Source organism: Lampris incognitus, chromosome 12 (genome assembly GCF_029633865.1).
Source record: "Lampris incognitus isolate fLamInc1 chromosome 12, fLamInc1.hap2, whole genome shotgun sequence".
NCBI classification, from domain to species: domain Eukaryota; kingdom Metazoa; phylum Chordata; class Actinopteri; order Lampriformes; family Lampridae; genus Lampris; species Lampris incognitus.
In genome coordinates this window covers 34,269,237-34,285,791 of record NC_079222.1, presented here as the reverse complement: position 1 = coordinate 34,285,791, position 16,555 = coordinate 34,269,237, and the positions used below count along the sequence as shown (strand labels likewise).

The 16,555-nt window shown below is 45.4% G+C and overlaps 1 protein-coding gene and 1 long non-coding RNA gene across 6 annotated transcripts; one reads left to right on the top strand and one right to left on the bottom strand.

The window, feature by feature from the left end:
- Positions 1–3,151: 3,151 nt before the first annotated feature.
- On the bottom strand, positions 3,152–15,741 carry dab2 (DAB adaptor protein 2). 5 transcript variants are annotated; one of them, XM_056290346.1, is made up of 16 exons: positions 15,487–15,741; positions 11,748–11,876; positions 10,716–10,990; positions 10,026–10,165; positions 9,740–9,838; positions 8,968–9,099; positions 8,530–8,613; positions 8,240–8,266; positions 8,093–8,143; positions 7,102–7,164; positions 5,915–6,538; positions 5,204–5,333; positions 4,372–5,031; positions 4,058–4,254; positions 3,870–3,953; positions 3,152–3,661 (listed from the first exon to the last, which is right to left on the bottom strand). In XM_056290346.1, the coding sequence occupies exons 3-15, from the start codon at positions 10,861–10,863 to the stop codon at positions 3,882–3,884; spliced, it is 2,427 nt and encodes an 808-aa protein (XP_056146321.1). In that variant the 5' UTR covers positions 10,864–10,990; positions 11,748–11,876; positions 15,487–15,741; the 3' UTR covers positions 3,152–3,661; positions 3,870–3,881. The 5 variants fall into 5 exon arrangements, with proteins under 5 accessions (XP_056146321.1, XP_056146319.1, XP_056146322.1 ...); XM_056290344.1 differs by having other exon boundaries at positions 3,152–3,953; positions 15,487–15,738; XM_056290347.1 differs by lacking the exon at positions 7,102–7,164 and having other exon boundaries at positions 3,152–3,953; positions 15,487–15,740.
- Positions 15,742–15,821: 80 nt separating this feature from the next.
- LOC130121521 (uncharacterized) lies at positions 15,822–16,555 on the top strand. The gene is made up of 3 exons (XR_008811080.1): positions 15,822–15,923; positions 16,336–16,371; positions 16,544–16,555. It is a non-coding gene; the product is annotated as an uncharacterized LOC130121521 (long non-coding RNA).

The window sequence follows — 16,555 nt, the reverse complement described above, 5'->3', positions numbered from 1 at the left end:
TCATACCGGTGGCCAACGCCATGCTCCAGCCAGCCGTCCACACTAATGTGAAAGCCACTATCACAAAATAAAGAGGATGAGGGGGAAAGCATATCATGACCGCAATGCCCGGCGCCTAAGTCCAGGTCAAACCATCAGGGTGCAGACTGCACGTGGTTTTGACAGGTTAGCAAGCGTAGAGGGCCCAGCCCTCTGCCTAACAGCTACATAATAACATTCCAAGGAACCAACTACATATCCGAATTGATGAACTCCCGCCGGACAAATCTGAGGACGACCTGCCACAAATTCCCGCTTCAGCAACACCTGATACAGAGGCTGTCCGCGCTGACACCGCACCACTTACACCGTCCATTGCCACACCAGAAATCACTTCAAGCAGAGTCCGAAATTAACTTTTTGGCTTACCGGCCATGGGGACTGGTGGATGAAAAAATCTACCGGCTGAGCATATTTTTTACCGGCCACAATAATCAGTAGCCTTTTTTGTGCCATACAAACGTTTTCAGTACATATCAATGAGAGAATAAGGTATTGTGTTGAATAAGAGCTTTTAAAAATGTGCAGATTTGAAGCAAAAATATTTTTATGTAAAATCAGTCAATGGTTAAATGATAAAATGTTACAAGTATGATTTCATGTTTTATTTGCAGTGTTATTGTAACTACTCGAGTGCTCCCACATGCCCGTCCCTAGTCCCAGACTACTTCTCACTCTACAGCAGCCACTCTCTTTGCACCGTCCACGAAGTCTGGCCTCCTGCTCCTGACAGAGTCTTGGTGCCACAGATCAACATCACTGGTTGGGTCATACTCCCTGATCTCGGGAAATGACAGCTGCACCATCAGTAGATCCCAGAGTGTGTCTGAGTTGAGGTTGGACCGCCAATCGATTTTTTCTTAAATTTATTTCTGATTTCCCCCTTTTTTTCCTCCCAATTTAGTGGCCAGTCGATCCCTATTTTAGTTCGGACGTCCACCCTCGTACTGCATGCGTTCGCCAACTGCACCTCTCCGGCCGGCAGTCTGGAAGGAGACGCCTCGCCACTTCCGTGACAAGGCGACTCCAGGCCGAACCACTGCTTTTTCCGACACACCCAGAGACGCATTCATGTGACGAACACAAGCCGACTCCGCCCCCCTCCCGAAGACAGCGTTGCAAATTATTGCTGCTTCATCGGGTCCGGCCATAGTCGGATCTGACGAGACCGGGGCGCGAACCCCCGATCCCCAGTGGGCAACCGCATCGACACAAAGCCGATGCTTAGACCGCTACACCACCGCGGACACGCCGATCAGTTTTAACCTGTTTCATGGTGTTGAAGCTAGCACACAGCTAACGTTAGTGCAAGCTAGGTGTCACATACTACTGCTAGCTGGCTAACGTTAGCTACAGCCAGCACTTTGTTTACGCTGTATGAGGATATTTTGAGATGACAACTGAATTCACTTACTCGCACGTCCATTGGAAGTCGGAGAGATTTTCATGCTGGGCTGCCCGGACATGGCTATTGGCGCCTTTACGGAGGATGTTGCGAGGACGGGCTCCGACTGAGCCCGAGAGGCCTTCATTCAGGTGATGTGACATCTGGAGGTCTCGTGCTCCCTGATGGTTTCTACCTTTGTTATCTTGTTACCGATGACAAATGAATTGCTACGGTTTTTGGCATACTGGCGACAGAAGGAGCAACTCATTATCACGGCCTGTGCGTTATCCTCCAGCCAGCCTCTCGCACCTCCTTAATCGTCATACCTCCACTTTTCACTAAACTTTCTTTTTTTCGGTTTGGTGGTGATGGTGGCTTCTTCCTCCTCTTCGGGGCATGGTTGTCTTTCTGATGGTGGTTTTGCGCCTTCTAAATATCGCCACTTAACTGGTGTTGCTCGCTAAAAGAATAGAGTAGGCCAGTACCGAGCTTGACGGATGCTGCTGTCGTTGTTCCTCTCGAGTGTGTGCGTCATGTTACCCGCCAGTAGCGCCTAGCAACATTCTAATGCACTTCGATTGGTTAATTTCTGTTATTGCTGTTGCTATTGTAACCGGTTATTTTCTTGCCCGGTGCGGGATTCGATATGGCGTTGACTGCACCACAAGGCGACATCACTAACCGCTCGGCTAAAGGGTCAGACCCGTTAGCTAGGGACTAACGTATCTTATTAGTAGTTTACACTATGATATTGTTCTAATGCACTTTGGTTGGTTAATTTCTGTTATTGTTGTTGCTATGTTATTGTTCTAATGCACTTTGGTTGGTTAATTTCTGTTATTGCTGTTGCTATGTTATTGTTCTAATGCGCTTTGGTTGGTTAATTGCTGTTATCGCTGTTGCTATGTTATTGTTCTAATGCACTTTGGTTGGTTAATTTCTGTTATTGTTGTTGCTATTGTAACGTGCATGGATAAGAAGACGCGCGGGGACGCGCTTCCCGAAGGAGGGGGGGGTAGTGTAACGTGCATCCATAAGAAGACACGCTGGCCGCTGCCTGGCGGGTCTGGCCCTTTAGTCGAGCGGTTAGCGATGCCTCCTGCGGTGCGGGCGGTACGGGTTCGCTCACAGCAGTGAGCAAATTGATCACGTTCTTTAAACATCTCAGTGAGGTAAGGGTAAGGCTAAAGGCAAATGTAGCGCTAATATATGGCTAAGTCAATGGCTAAAGTGCTAGCTAATTCGTAAACAGTGCCTCTGGTCCTTGGAAGATGGCGCCCGGCGTCACGTTGCCCTTGAAAACGGCCCAAGTCTGAAAGACCGATGATGACTCAACCTCTTGTTGAGGCCTCAGCTGTGCTCCTACGACCTCCATAGGTTACGGAACTGATGAGGATGAGGATGAGGATGACGAGGATGATGATGAAGTGAAAAAAATTATGGGGTTTTATTATAGGAGTTATATATTGTTCAACAAAATTGTGTTTTTTTTGTTTTGCTTTAGTCATTCCATATATCAACACGCCCAGGCAATCTTATGAAGGGGTAAGCGACCTGAATATTAATTCAGTTTAGGTGATAAGAATAATCGTAAAGGTTTATAAACTTTTAGGTTTGTCAATTTAACATGAGAACCTCTTGCTAGCCCTAGAAAAATGAATGATTAAGCATCACCCAGACCTAAAAAGAAAATAGCTAAACCATATTCATAATTGAAAATTGGACTTTGAATTGCAATTGTTTATTCAAAGGCAAAAACAGGAAAAGAAAAAAAAAAGATCAGAGGGTTTTACAAGCACAAAGCATATAACAATCATAAAAGCCTTCCAGAAATTATAACCCTATTGCAACTCCAGAACTGTACGGTTTTATTTTTTTCTGTTCATTAGACAATATCAGTCTTAACATCTTAAGACATGTCCACTATCCTGCCTTGATCCAATATTTATTCCTCCAGCAGATCGTGGCATAGAATTTCATTTTACATCGAATTCAGTGGTGTTCTGAAATAGTAAGACATCTGATTGAACAGAAGAAGAAAAAATGCTATAGCAATAGTAGGAGTGTGTCGTTAAAGTAAGGGTTTTACAGAGCAGGATTTGAGGGTGCAGGGACAGAGTTAGAAAAGTTGATCATTTGGATTGTCTTGTGCATTTTGTGGTAGCATGTCCTCCAAGGTGTCTCCCCGCCTGCCGCCCAGTGACTGCTGGGATAGGCTCCAGCATCCCCGCAACCCTGAAAACAGGATAAGCGGTTTGGATAATGGCTGGATGGGTGTCCCCAAGATGTTATTTGATGGCGATGATCTTTGCTACTCAATTCAAACATCCCGTGCCAAAAAAGAATAATGAAAATAACACTATTCATGTAGATTTAGACATGTTTAGCATATAGATATATGGAAGGATATGTGGATAAATCAGTAGCCATCAACTGCGCTCACAGAAACTTTTGATCAAGCAAAAGGATTTCCAAAAATGTCTCCAAAATTATCTGCAGAGCCAGAAGTCTGTCCAACAGGAGTGTTCTGTCATGAGATGAAAAAAAAGAGAGAAAACAAATTAGGTTTATGTAGATGGGCAGATGCCAGACATAAATTTGTGATTCTTTCTTGTGCAGTGATCTATGTACCATAGCAATGGGTTTTGTTTCAAATGGATTGGAAATTGGAGCCCCAAATGCCTCATCAAATATGTTCTGGTTCAGGCCTTGTGCTGGGGCTGGAGCTGAGGTTGTGACAGGAGTGCAGAAGAAGGCAGCATCTAAGAGGCCGGCGTTAGGGCTTGGAGAAGGAACAGCAGCAGGAGCAGGGGCCGGTTTGGGAACCTCTAAATAAGCATACGACATGGGGTAGTTCATATTAACAAATCTCACACTTACTGTGTATCACATCTGATTTCCAAAAGTGTGACAGGAAGTACAGCAATGCCTAATCGTTAATTTACCATTGGCAACAGCAGAGATCTGATTGATGTCAAAGTCGTCATGGTCTGCCACTTCCTGAGGCAACCCCACTTTACTGGAAAAGTACTGGTCGAATGCCCCTCCTCCGTTGCTGCTGGCAACTGAAGCAGGGTTGGTCCCTTGCTCCCCTTTTCTTGCTGGTATGGCAGGGGGCTTGGCAATCTGGAAGTCTTTGAACATGTCCTTTCCAGTCTTCTTCGCCTTCTCCCCAAGGGGGTCCAGAGCAGTAAAAGCATTGTTCTCTACCTTTTGAGGGGCCTCTTTCACAGGTGGCCTGGGAGGAGGTCTTGGAGGACCCTGCTGGTCACCCATTACGGGAAACTGGCCAGATTGGAAAGGGTTGGCCATGAGGGGTTGACCCCAGCCTGGAGTTCCAACTGGCCCGGTCTGTGGAGTCACACCCCAGGCCTGGGAGACTGATGGTACACCAAACTGAGATGGCACCTGCTGATTCCATGCTGGTGGTGGTATAGGCAGGGCGCCAAATGCAGATGGCTGGGGAAAAGGGGGCTGAGCACCCGGGAGTGGCATTCGGCTGATGCCTCCTGGCAGCGAGAACAATGGGTTTACAGGGGCAGGGGTTCCCCACATGCCTGAACCAGAGACTGTGGAGGTAGTCTGGGAACCTAGGTGGAGATTATCTGAAGAAGAGAGTGGAAAGGCAATGAAATCCAAAAGCAAATTATGTTTGGACAAATATTTTCAATCCCCTTTGGACTGAATCTGAATATTTGAATAAACTCTTTGTATAGATATCGTATATGAGAATGAAGATAAGTAGGTTAGATTTATTTTTAGGTTAACTATTATTACCCAGAGCAGCTATGGAGGAGGCAGTAGAGCAAGCAGGTGTATTGGTAAACAGTTCAGCTGGATCAGATAATCCTTCATTCTGGCCTGGAGCAGCAAACAGGTCTGCCCCGAACAGATCATTGGTTGTAGACTATTTATGAAAATAATAAAACAAAAATATGAAGAAAAAAAGATTACTCCCTGCTACAAAAAGGCATGAGGATAATCTGCACACTACATTGCAAATTGTAATAGAGATTTATCATGATAATGTACATCAGAATATAATTTATTTCAATGCTGATTAAGATGCAAACATCACTTACCACCTCTTTATTCACCGAAGCATGAATGTTATAACATAGTTTATGAGCAGAGATGACAAAGGCAATACAGTTCATTGCGGAGCAGGCCAGTCAAATTGTCCTACATCAAGCCAGTTAGAGAATCATGCAACCACCAGTGCAAGCAGTTAGAAGTGAATCAACATTAGAGATAGTTAGAGACTGGATGAATTCACAAGAAGCCTTTAGCTACATTCACAAGTTACAGGTCATGTATCCTATGGAAACCAAACACAAACGTTGGTATATGCCCTCAGACAGCGCTTTACAACCAACCACTTTGAAAAGGAGCTGTTAGGATACCAATTACAGTTTGGGACATGTGCATATAAATACTCATACTTAGGCACAAGACATGCAGCATAACTGTGATGCTATGGAGTTTCACCTTTGCACTCCTTCGACCTCGTCCAGCCTTAGAGTTCTGCGGAGGTGGGCTAATGAGAACTGAGTCCTTGCAATGAGTCACTGAGGCTTGTGGGTCACATGTCTGTCCGTTAAAATCGGGACCGTTTTTCATAGATTCGTTTAGGAAAGGATTGTGGATTGAAAGAACTGATCCAAATTCGTTTTCCTCCCCCATGGTTATCTTGTTCACATGAGCAATCCTGCCCCCTAGTGGCCACTGACCATTACTAAGGGCTAGGATTACGGTCTTACTTGATAGCCCATTCATCTGCTGACTGGTGTGGTCATGGTCTCCGTTAAGACCACCATTCATTGTCTTACTAGCGGTGGACACAGTGCTCTCGGGGCTTTGATTAGTGGCCGTAGGGGAGATCTGTGAATTATGGGATGCTTTCTGCGGAGTTGATTTGGAAAGGGGGTCATCTCTGAAAGGGTCACTGTCTGGGGTTGGAAAGAAGCCAAATGTTGAGGAAAAGGGGTTCTCTGTTTGGGGAAATGCCCAGGGGTTACAGGAACAGGATGAGACAAATGGGTTTCCCTTTATACAATTCTGATTGCTGTCAACTTCTGCGGACAAGTCCAGCAAGAGAATATCGTTAGACCCCTGGTTAACATAACAGTGGGAGAAAAAAACAAAGAGACAGATTTAAAAATCAGGAGATGAGGAAATAAGTGATTATTAAGAAAATGTAAAATGAATGACATGGGGTGGAAAGGGGTGTCAATTTCAAGCAAGACTGATGAACAGGGCTGGAAACAGCAAACGAGGATCACAAACTCAATTCTTAAGCTTCTTTAGATTCAAGTCTACAACGGAATTGTTACACACAAAACGGTGTCTTCCTAGATTTGAGTTTGAGATGACACATATATGGGATGATTTCAAGAGAACTGGAGTTACGCGGTAGAGTCATGTTTTTCAGAAAGACCTTAAATCATCATGCTAAGGCATACCTGCTGTTATCAGTACTGCTTGAACTTCAGTTGCCGAAGTGCATTTATCACCAATAAAACTAACTCATAATTACAAATGTATGCTCAAAGCTTGCTGCCCAGACCAGTTAACTGTCCTGTGATTGCCAACACATTTGCTGAGCATGATGATTCAAAACATGCCTCATCGAAACTGAAAAATCTATTACCCCAGCTCTCCTGGAGCACACTTACTGTCGGATGATGGATGTCTGGCGGAGTCGACATGTCACCGAAAAGGTCAAATTGCTCTACTTGCTGGGCAACAGAAAGAGGTGGAAACAGATTTAACCAAAATGAATCATTAGAAGAAAAAAAAAATAAATCCTTAAAACTGATTAAAACAATGACTCACACAATGACCACACCATGACTCAATGGTTACAAAAAGTCCAACATGATGGAACACATGACTGCCCAGCTACAACTTATATTGCCCAATTTATAAGGAGATGGACACCAGTTATTAGCTACCTTAGCTGGGAAGCTTGTATTGTACTGTGTTGTTTTGGTGCATAATTTATGTAGGTATGTGTGTGTGTGTTTTCTGTCCATGTATAGTGTTATGTCATCTACACGTGCACGTATGTCAGGTGAAGCCCAATCTCAAGGTGACTGTGTTTTGCATTGTTAATTGCCTGTAACCTTACATGACTGGCAGTAAAGTTTTAAAAAACTGATTAAAATTATGGGTAACACTTTAGTATGGGGAACGTAGTCACCATTAATTAGGTGCTTATTAGCATGCAAATTAGCAACATATTGGCTCTTAATTGGTCATTATTATGTACTCATTAATGCCTTATTCTGCATGGCCTTATTATACAACCAGTAAGCCATTAACTATGAGTTTTCCCTCTATAACCTCAGAAGTATTGCTTATTAGTAGTACCATCTCAATATGCTTTGCTTAGTATGGCCTTTATAAGGTGGTAGTACCACAAGAAGAGTTATTCTCCCTTACTAACACTTAATGAATATGGTCTGTTCTTACATAACAAAACACAAAACTACAAGTGTTCATAGTGTTAAATTACTCTAAATTAAGTTTTTGTTACTTAGAATATGTTCCCCATACTAAAGTGACATCTTGATCATTACTAATTCAATAGTAATTAAGTTTTTTTTATGTTCCCCATACTAAAGTGTTACCAAATTATGTCTGTGCAAGATGAGACGCTCTTACTTTAGCGGTTGTTTCTTTACTGTCAAGACTCAGCAAATTGTCACTTCCATTCTGAAACAGGAAGTCAAAAGAGAGGGTGAAACAACGGCCATGGTAAACCACGAGTCAGCCATGACTAATCCAGGTGGACCATGTGCAAGTCCTTACCTCCACTGCAACGCTGCAATTTTCCCCCTGCAGACAGACGTTGACGTTTATTGAATTTCTTTGTTTTGCCTTTGCTGGAGCATTAATTCATTAAATGCAACATGATTTCAAATATGTGATTCTGTGTAACAGCACGGAGGGGGGGGGGGCAAATCTACATTCAAATGGTGTATTCATACGGTCCGCACTCCGCAAGTTACTGTTTAAAATCTTATTCAATGGAAAGATCCCATGTAACATTTATAATTTATTCACGTTATCTTCCTTGGCAAACCCGGGACATTAGTTACCTTCTGTGAGGTCTCGGCCTCTTTCTTCCTCATGTTGAAGATGACATGGAATAGATCTTTTAAATCGATGACCATTGGTTCTGCCTATTCGATGACAGAAAATAGTGCAAACATGTAAATTATGTCCACTCGATTTTAATTCATGGTATGTAATGTATGCACGTGCGTGTTTAGAGAAAAAAGAAAGATGCATAGACTTAGCATTAGCTTAGCATTATGTGTGTATGATTATATACATATATGTATATATATATATATATATGTATGTGTCTCTGTGTGTGTGTGTGTGTGTGTGTGTGTATGTATGTATGTATGTGTATGATTATATACATATATATGTATATATGTGTATGTATGTATGTATGTATGTATGTATGTATGTATGTATGTATGTATGTATGTATGTATAATGTGTGTGTGCATGTACGTGCACGTTACCTGTTGTGCTGTCTTAATGGCAAAGAACTGATGCTGGCCTTCAGCTCCACATACATAACCAAACGCCCTGTTATCTGTCACGTCTCTAGCAATGAAGGAGATCTTATTCACCACATGTTCATGTTCAATCACCTGCAGACAAATCAGGAATCAGGAATCAGGAACACTATTTTATTTAATGAAATATTGTTTCCCCCAGCCCACAGCAGTGCAACACAAAAACAAAAACACATATCTAAAACTACAAGAACATATATCACACTGCAAAAAAAAAAATCACTGTCCGAGAGAACGAAGGCCAGGGTGACTGTCGGAACTGCCGGTCTGCATGAGCTAGCAGTTAGCTTAGCCTGCCCCACTTCCACATCCTGTCAGACAACCCTCAGTGTTTCCTCTTCAGCTGCAGCACTGGCCCACAGGACGCAGCAGACCAAGCTCTCCCAGCCGATCCAGTGCCAGATCTCCCAGCCATCAAACGAAGACGTGGACAGGCGTGGACAGATGTGGACAAAGACACTGCATGGACGGTACTGGGTGAGGCCGCAGCAAACGTAAGTTTGCACCGCCAACTTTCCACACCAGTACTGGGTGAGGCCGCTGCAAATGTGAATTCACGCCGCCATCTTCCAAAAGGCGAATGTGTCTATATTAATAAGTCCGTCAATACGCCTTACCTTGTCGAATGTCTTCAGGGGGAAAAGTTGACTTAAAAACGTATACACAATATACTTTACAGCTTTATTTACGCTAGAGAATAAATGGCGGAACTCACTCCTGATTTCTCATCAATAATCTTGATGCCTGACAGGGAAATGTTGACCCAGATCCTCTGTTTGTGTTTACCTTGGGATCTTGCTGCTACAGCCATGCCCTGAAAAACAAAAAAAAACAAAAACAAAAGACAATAATTAATGACTTTGCACCATTCAATATCTTGATTATTTTTGTGTGCGATCAAGGAAGAGTGAAACAAGAGATTCAAGAACATCATCCATCACTTCTCTGTTTGGATGTCTCTTGTTTCCAGCATGGCACAGAGCCAGACCTAAATGAAGCACCTTTAGTTTCATCATGGAGTCCTGGCTCATCTTGTCTCCTCTTGCTTCTGGGACATCATCTATACCAATGAGCTTGGCCTTGTACCTCACACCGTCTCCTTGAAACCTGGCCAGCAGGTATTCATCCGTCTTCTCTGGAACTAGAGAGAGAAGAAAAAAACTATGACCAAGTGTTTGCTGTTGCATACCAGATGATAATGAAATAAATATATATTTCTATTAAAGTTGAAAGGCAACTAAACCTTCTACCACTTTCGTGAGCTTGCTTCCATCTAGAAGTTGGAAAACCATTTGCAAGTGCCGGGACAATCTCAGGACCAAGTGCATGCTGTGCTATGTCAGTGTAGCGAATTCAGGGGGCAGCCGGGAATCGAACCCAGATAGCCCGGCCCACGGGCGACCGCGCTAACCAGTCAACTAAAGGGTCCAACCTGTTAGCCAAGGGCTAGCGAGTCTAGGCGTCCGTGGTTGTTACATTAGCACAGCAGCACAAACACAGCTACAGCTAACCAAATAAATCAAAGCTAATACAACGGCTCTGTTTGGTCCCAAGAGCAGCCCAGTACTTACAAGATGGCCTCCCACCTTCAGATATTTGCAAACTCCTGAAAGAGGTTTAGCAAGTCCACAGTCTTCAACCCAAGGCGCACAAGTTTCAGTAACACAATAACTGCGTCTCGCATCGTGAACCTTTTTTCTTCTCTTTCCTGAAGGGGGTCTTAGATGTGGCTGTGGTGGGAGAGGTGGGAGGGCTGGTGGAGGCGGACGTCGGAGAAGTGGGGGCTTTCTGGGGGTCATCAGCAGGGACAGGCACGCTGTTCTCCACTTGTGTTGACATGATGCGGGACGAACCTCTCCGGACGAGTAGACAGACAGAGGCGAACCAGACAGCAGCTCCGCGTTGCAGGGGCAGGGAGGTCGACTCAGCAGACTGGCTCAGCACTTACACATCCTCGTCTAGCTAGCTGTCTAGATGGTGGAGTGAGACGGGTTATTTGATAGGTAGTGGAGTGAGACAGGTTATTTGATAGATAGTGAAGTGAGACAGGTTATCTGATAGATAGTTGAGTCAGACGGGTTATTTGATAGATAGTGGAGTGAGACAGGTCATTTGATAGGTAGTGGAGTGAGACGGGTTATTTGATAGACAGTGGAGTGAGACAGGTTATTTGACAGTGGAGTGAGACAGGTTATTTGACAGTGGAGTGAGACAGGTTATTTGATTGGTAGTGGAGTGAGACAGGTTATTTGATAGGTAGTGGAGTGAGACAGGTTATTTGATAGATAGTGGAGTGAGACAGGTTATTTGACAGTGGAGTGAGACAGGTTATTTGATTGGTAGTGGAGTGAGACAGGTTATTTGACAGTGGAGTGAGACAGGTTATTTAATAGGTAGTGGAGTGAGACGGGTCATGGTGTGTGGGAGCACGTGGAATCAGGGGAGGGATAAGGCGCTCGTGCACAGTCTGCGCCGCAGGAAACAGCATTTCCCTTTTTAAAGACGCCATTATCATAAACCCTCAAAGTTGAAATGTGTTGTAAACAGCAACACAATGGGTTTGTGTGCGTTGTAAATCATTTCCTTTTTAACGATCCTCAGTGAGAATTCACACCCACGTAAAAAGCCAAGTGAGGCATGTTCTTGACGAGGACGGAGACACACAAAACAACAAGAAAACAACAAAAAACCATCATGCTGCAGAGACTTTCCACGTTCCACACTTGCCTCGTCGACTGCGCAGCCCCTCAGAGGACGAAGATGGAGATGAGGACCCCACACAGTCTTCACCGCAGATGTACCGTCCGCAGGGAGGATCCCGCCACACAGCTCCGTTTATTTAGGCAGCAAATCTGTGAGGGGTAGTTGGAGTTATTATAGCACAGCTTAGTGGATGACCTAGGAGAAGCGCTCATGTTCTCCTCCCCCCCCTTTTTCCACCCCCTCCCAATTGTTCTTGGGCAATTGCCCCACTCTTCCGAGCCGTCCCGGTCGCTGCTCCAACACCCTCTGGCGATCCGGGGAGGGCTGCAGACTACCACATGCCTCCTCCGATGCATTTGGAGTCACCAGCCGCTTCTTTTCACCTGAGAGTGAGGAGTTTTACCAGGGGGGCGTAGCGCGTGGGAGAATCACGCTATCTCCCCCCCCCCGAACAAGCACCCCTACCGACCAGAGGAGGGGGCGCTAGTGCAGTGACCAGGACCACATCCGGCTTCCCACCCGCCGACACGGGCAACTGTGTCTGTACAGACGCCGACCAAGCCGAAGCTAGCACGGGGATTCGAACCGGCGATCCCCGTGTGGGTGTGCAATGGAATAGAACGCCACGCCGCGCGGACGCCCCGAGGCACTCGTATCCTGATCTCATCATCACGTTAAACCAACGAAGCTGTCCCAGATACTGTGACCCAGAGAGGGGCGCTGCTGCTAATGTGGGCTAGCATTTGCACTTTACAAAACTGTTATGTGCGCCATTTTCATGTTAGCATTATAATCACAACAATGCGTACTGTCTCCATGTTACACCCAGCTCATGTCCACCTCTGCAAACCACGCACAGAAGAGCTGACCATGGACGCTGCAGAGCACCGTGTGAAAACAGAAAGTCTTCCTCACATTGCTGTGCAGTGATTCATTGGTCGTCATCTTCACTGGCTCGTCAAGCTGAACGTGCAACACATTTTTTCCACCTCTCGATGCAGCCTCGATAATCCAGGTAAGGAAAGTTGAATCAGTTCATGTGGACACCGATTCAACTTTCTGGGGCATTTTTCCATGGCGCAGTGCCCACGTCCTTTTATTTGGGTACCGCCTAACCCAGTGTTTCTCAAACCAGTCCTCAAGGACCCCCTATCCTGCAGATTTTCATTGTAACCCTGCATAAGTAGCCCTGCTTGTACTTACTCAACCAATCATCTCAATGCACTCAATTATGCAAGATGTGCAAACTCTTGACATTCATTGCTGATTGGTTGAATAACTATAAACAGGTACCTATTCAGGGTTGCAAAGACAATCTGCAGGATAGGGGGTCCTTGAGGACTGGGTTGAGAAACACCGGCCTAACCAACTCAAATCAGCACAAACTGCAGTGTCCTACTCAGCTCTACATCTCGGTTGCTACCTGGCCAGCGGAAACAACGTGCGCGCGCTGCTGGAGCGGTTACAGAACGGAAACGCCACCGGACCTGCTGATCCCGGAGGGCCTCTGCTCTCTCCAACATGTCACACCGTCGGTGTTGTATTCTGCGTGAGACGTACCGTACGGACCGGTTCCGGATGCTACACTGCCTGAGCCACCAGTGAGGAGCTCGCAATTACTGCAGGGGAGGCCAAAGGTTGGAAGCGGGCAAAGGTTGAGCAATCAACCCAAGTTAATCTTGTGCTAGCCACCCGCGACACCCCGTGATGAAAAGCTGATCGACTCAAACTTGGAAATGGGTGTTTTCGGAGGGGCCCTGATTTCCTAAAATACAAAAACAAAAAACAAAAAAATCTTCTATAACCTAAGCTGTTTGGCAGAGTAAAACTAATGTTTTTTACGCATATATAAAGTAAATTATGACGCTTTCACCCAGAGAAGTAGGCACCCGATGTCAAAAACACCCCTCGGCTTAATGTATCGGTGTAAGACGTGGCCACGTCCCGGACACCGGTACCCAGAGTTGGATATTAAGCTGCAGCCACAGCAGTGATACTGCACAAGACAACAGAAATGACACCTTTGTGGTCATCAAGTGCATGAAATTATGCAAATAGATATATATTTAACTTGAGGTCTATGCAGAAGCCTGTGTAAAGAGAAGTTGTGCACTAAATCCAGCTGGTTTGTTACTAGTGATAATCACATCTGCAAGTATTATATCTTTTGCACTGGAGGACCTGCAGCACTAAAACAATAAAGCCTCTATGTTGTGCTGATACACTTCCTGTATGACGTTTAAATACATGTGAGCTCAAGGTCTACATGGCAGTGCTCATCTCATCTCGAGACACACAAATATGACCGGAAAGGAAAACGGCCGTAATCTAAAACTCATCCCGTCTCGATTTCAGTGCGCGAAATGCATTGGAGCTCTGTTCTCCACGGGACCAATTACCTTCCCAGTATCAGGACTGTTAGATAAGACAAGCAAGGAGGATCAGCGTGCGAGAACCCCACCACGACCACACAATAACACACACACTCATGCACACACACTCCTAGGTAGTTCTTAAGGCAGGATTTGATGGGCGGAGGGGCCTTGAAATCCCTTACGTTTTCACAACACACATGATCTTGGTTGTCCAGTAACTACCGTGGTGTCAGAGTCCTAGCGGGTTTTGCCCCCAGTGGAAGCTCGTGTCAGCAGCTGCAGAACGAGCCAATAAAAACAATAAAAAATAAAAAATAAAAAGTCAGCAGTTCGTGACCCATTTAAGTTAAAGTGTTACGTCTTAACTAACTGTTAAACGGCGGTTCTTTTACAAACAGTGGAGGAAAGGGGAGCCTCGCGTGGGTCCGTTAAAGCCTAATACAGGAGAGGGGGGCGGACGGGGGAGGCGGCACGGTAAGATCGTATTATGCTGCAAACAATTCACGGCACAAAGTTTCCCCCCCCCCCCCCCTCTGAGTAGTCTGCTTCGGAGACACGCCGAAGCATACGACTGCTAATTCATCGTCAGCTTTAACCCCCCCCCCTCCCAAAAAAAAACAACCTCTAGTTCGGGAACAGGGATGACACCATAAATCTTCGGCCGTTGCGACGTCAGGAAAAGTAAAGTTCGCCACATCTGGAGGAAATCAGGGCATGACTCAGTCTGCCAGTGAATGAAATGGAGAAACACCGCAGCCCTGGCCCGCATGCCATCCTTCTTTTCTTTTTTCTTTTCTTTTTTTCTTTTCTTTTCTTAAGCAAATAAAATAGAATCGCAGTAAAAAAAAACAAAAAAAAAAACACACAGCATTCTCCTCTGATTACTCCCGCACCATGACAAATGCCCCCCACGTATCAGCTCAGGGCTGCGGACTACACGTCTACCACAGTAAGGGGCTATAGCTCGACTCGTGTTTGACGCGCAGCGGCCAGGGAGCCGCTGTAGGTAGACCCGCACACGGACCGGGACCGGGGGGGGGGGCTGCTGCTGCTGCTGCTGCTGCTGCTCGTGCTCAGCGACCAACCAACCGCTGGATCACGTCGGACGACGACGCACCGCAGGAAAGCAGCCCCGGACTTGCCAACATAGCAGTCTGACCCAGTCCCCCCTCTCCGAGTGGGCTGAGCTCCGCGCACAGCTGGAATTAATGGGGGGGGGGGAGAGAGAAAACAGCTGAATTTGGAGCTCGTTCGAGCCTTAAAGAAACCTCTGCAGCCTACCCCATAAAGAGCTAGCATGTGAGAAGAGAAGGCTCAGCAACTTGAAAACTGCAGCTTGGGTCCGTTTCTGGGTTCGGGGATGGCGAACAACGCGGTCACGTACCGTTAAGAAGCGTCCGGGCGGGCGGGCTCGGTCCGCGTAATCCGAGTTTGGTGTGAAAAACGGTGGGGATCCAGTCCAGCGTTGGCCGTAAACTCTCTCTCTCTCTCTCTCTCTCTCTCTCTCTCTCTCTCTCTCTCTCTCTCTCTCTCTCTCTCTCTCTCTCTCTCTCTCTCTCTCTCTCCTGGAAGAGGCCAGAATTTTGCAGGACTTTGATAAACAGGTCGGATCGGGATGTTTTCCGCTGAGTGGACTGCCTGGACACAGAGAAGGGAGTCGGCAGCACGCTCACTGCTACCTCCCCGTTTAACCCCTCGCTGCCCAACCTCTGCGAAGAGGCACCTCAGCTCGGGATGGGCGGCTCTGCCTGGGAGGTGACAAGACGTGTACCGCGACACAAGCTGAGCTGGATCAAGGGAGACATAGCGAGGGGAGCAGGGGTGAGCGTGTGTGTAGCTGAGTCTCCCCATGCGTTATAACCACCACCTTAAGAACACTGCTGGTCATAGAGTGGGTTTAACATGTCGTGTTTATTCAGTGACAGCATCAAGACGTCCCTGATGTGGCACACATGGGCCTACCTTTTATCTAACTATCTATCTATCTATCTATCTATCTATCTATCTATCTATCTATCTATCTATCTATCTATCTATCTATCTATCTATCTATCTATCTATCTATCTATCTATCTATCTATCTATCTATCTATCCATCCATCCATCTATCCATCCATCCATCTATCTATCTATCTATCTATCTATCTATCTATCTATCTATCTATCTATCTATCTATCTATCTATCTATCTATCTATCTATCTATCTATCTATCTATCTATCTATCTATCTAGGGGAGACAACCTGGACAGGCCACCAGGCCATCACAGGTATATAAATTAAAAAAAAATTAAAAAATATATATATATAATATATATATATATTTAACTAAATAAAAAATAAACATGTTAAATAATTAATTTTAAAAACTAAATTGAAATAAATAAATGAAATAATTAAATATGTATTTATTTATTTATCCCCCCCCCCTTTTCTCCTCAGTCGTATCCGGCC

Excerpts from the sequence above, each read along its gene's own strand:
- dab2 (XM_056290346.1), bottom strand. The coding sequence starts at position 10,863 with ATGTCAACACAAGTGGAGAACAGCGTGCCTGTCCCTGCTGATGACCCC. Across the intron at positions 8,144-8,239 it reads ATTGCAGCGTTGCAGTGGAG|AATGGAAGTGACAATTTGCT; the intron begins GTAAGGACTTGC and ends TTCCTGTTTCAG. Across the intron at positions 7,165-8,092 it reads GTAAAGAAACAACCGCTAAA|CAAGTAGAGCAATTTGACCT; the intron begins GTAAGAGCGTCT and ends TCTGTTGCCCAG.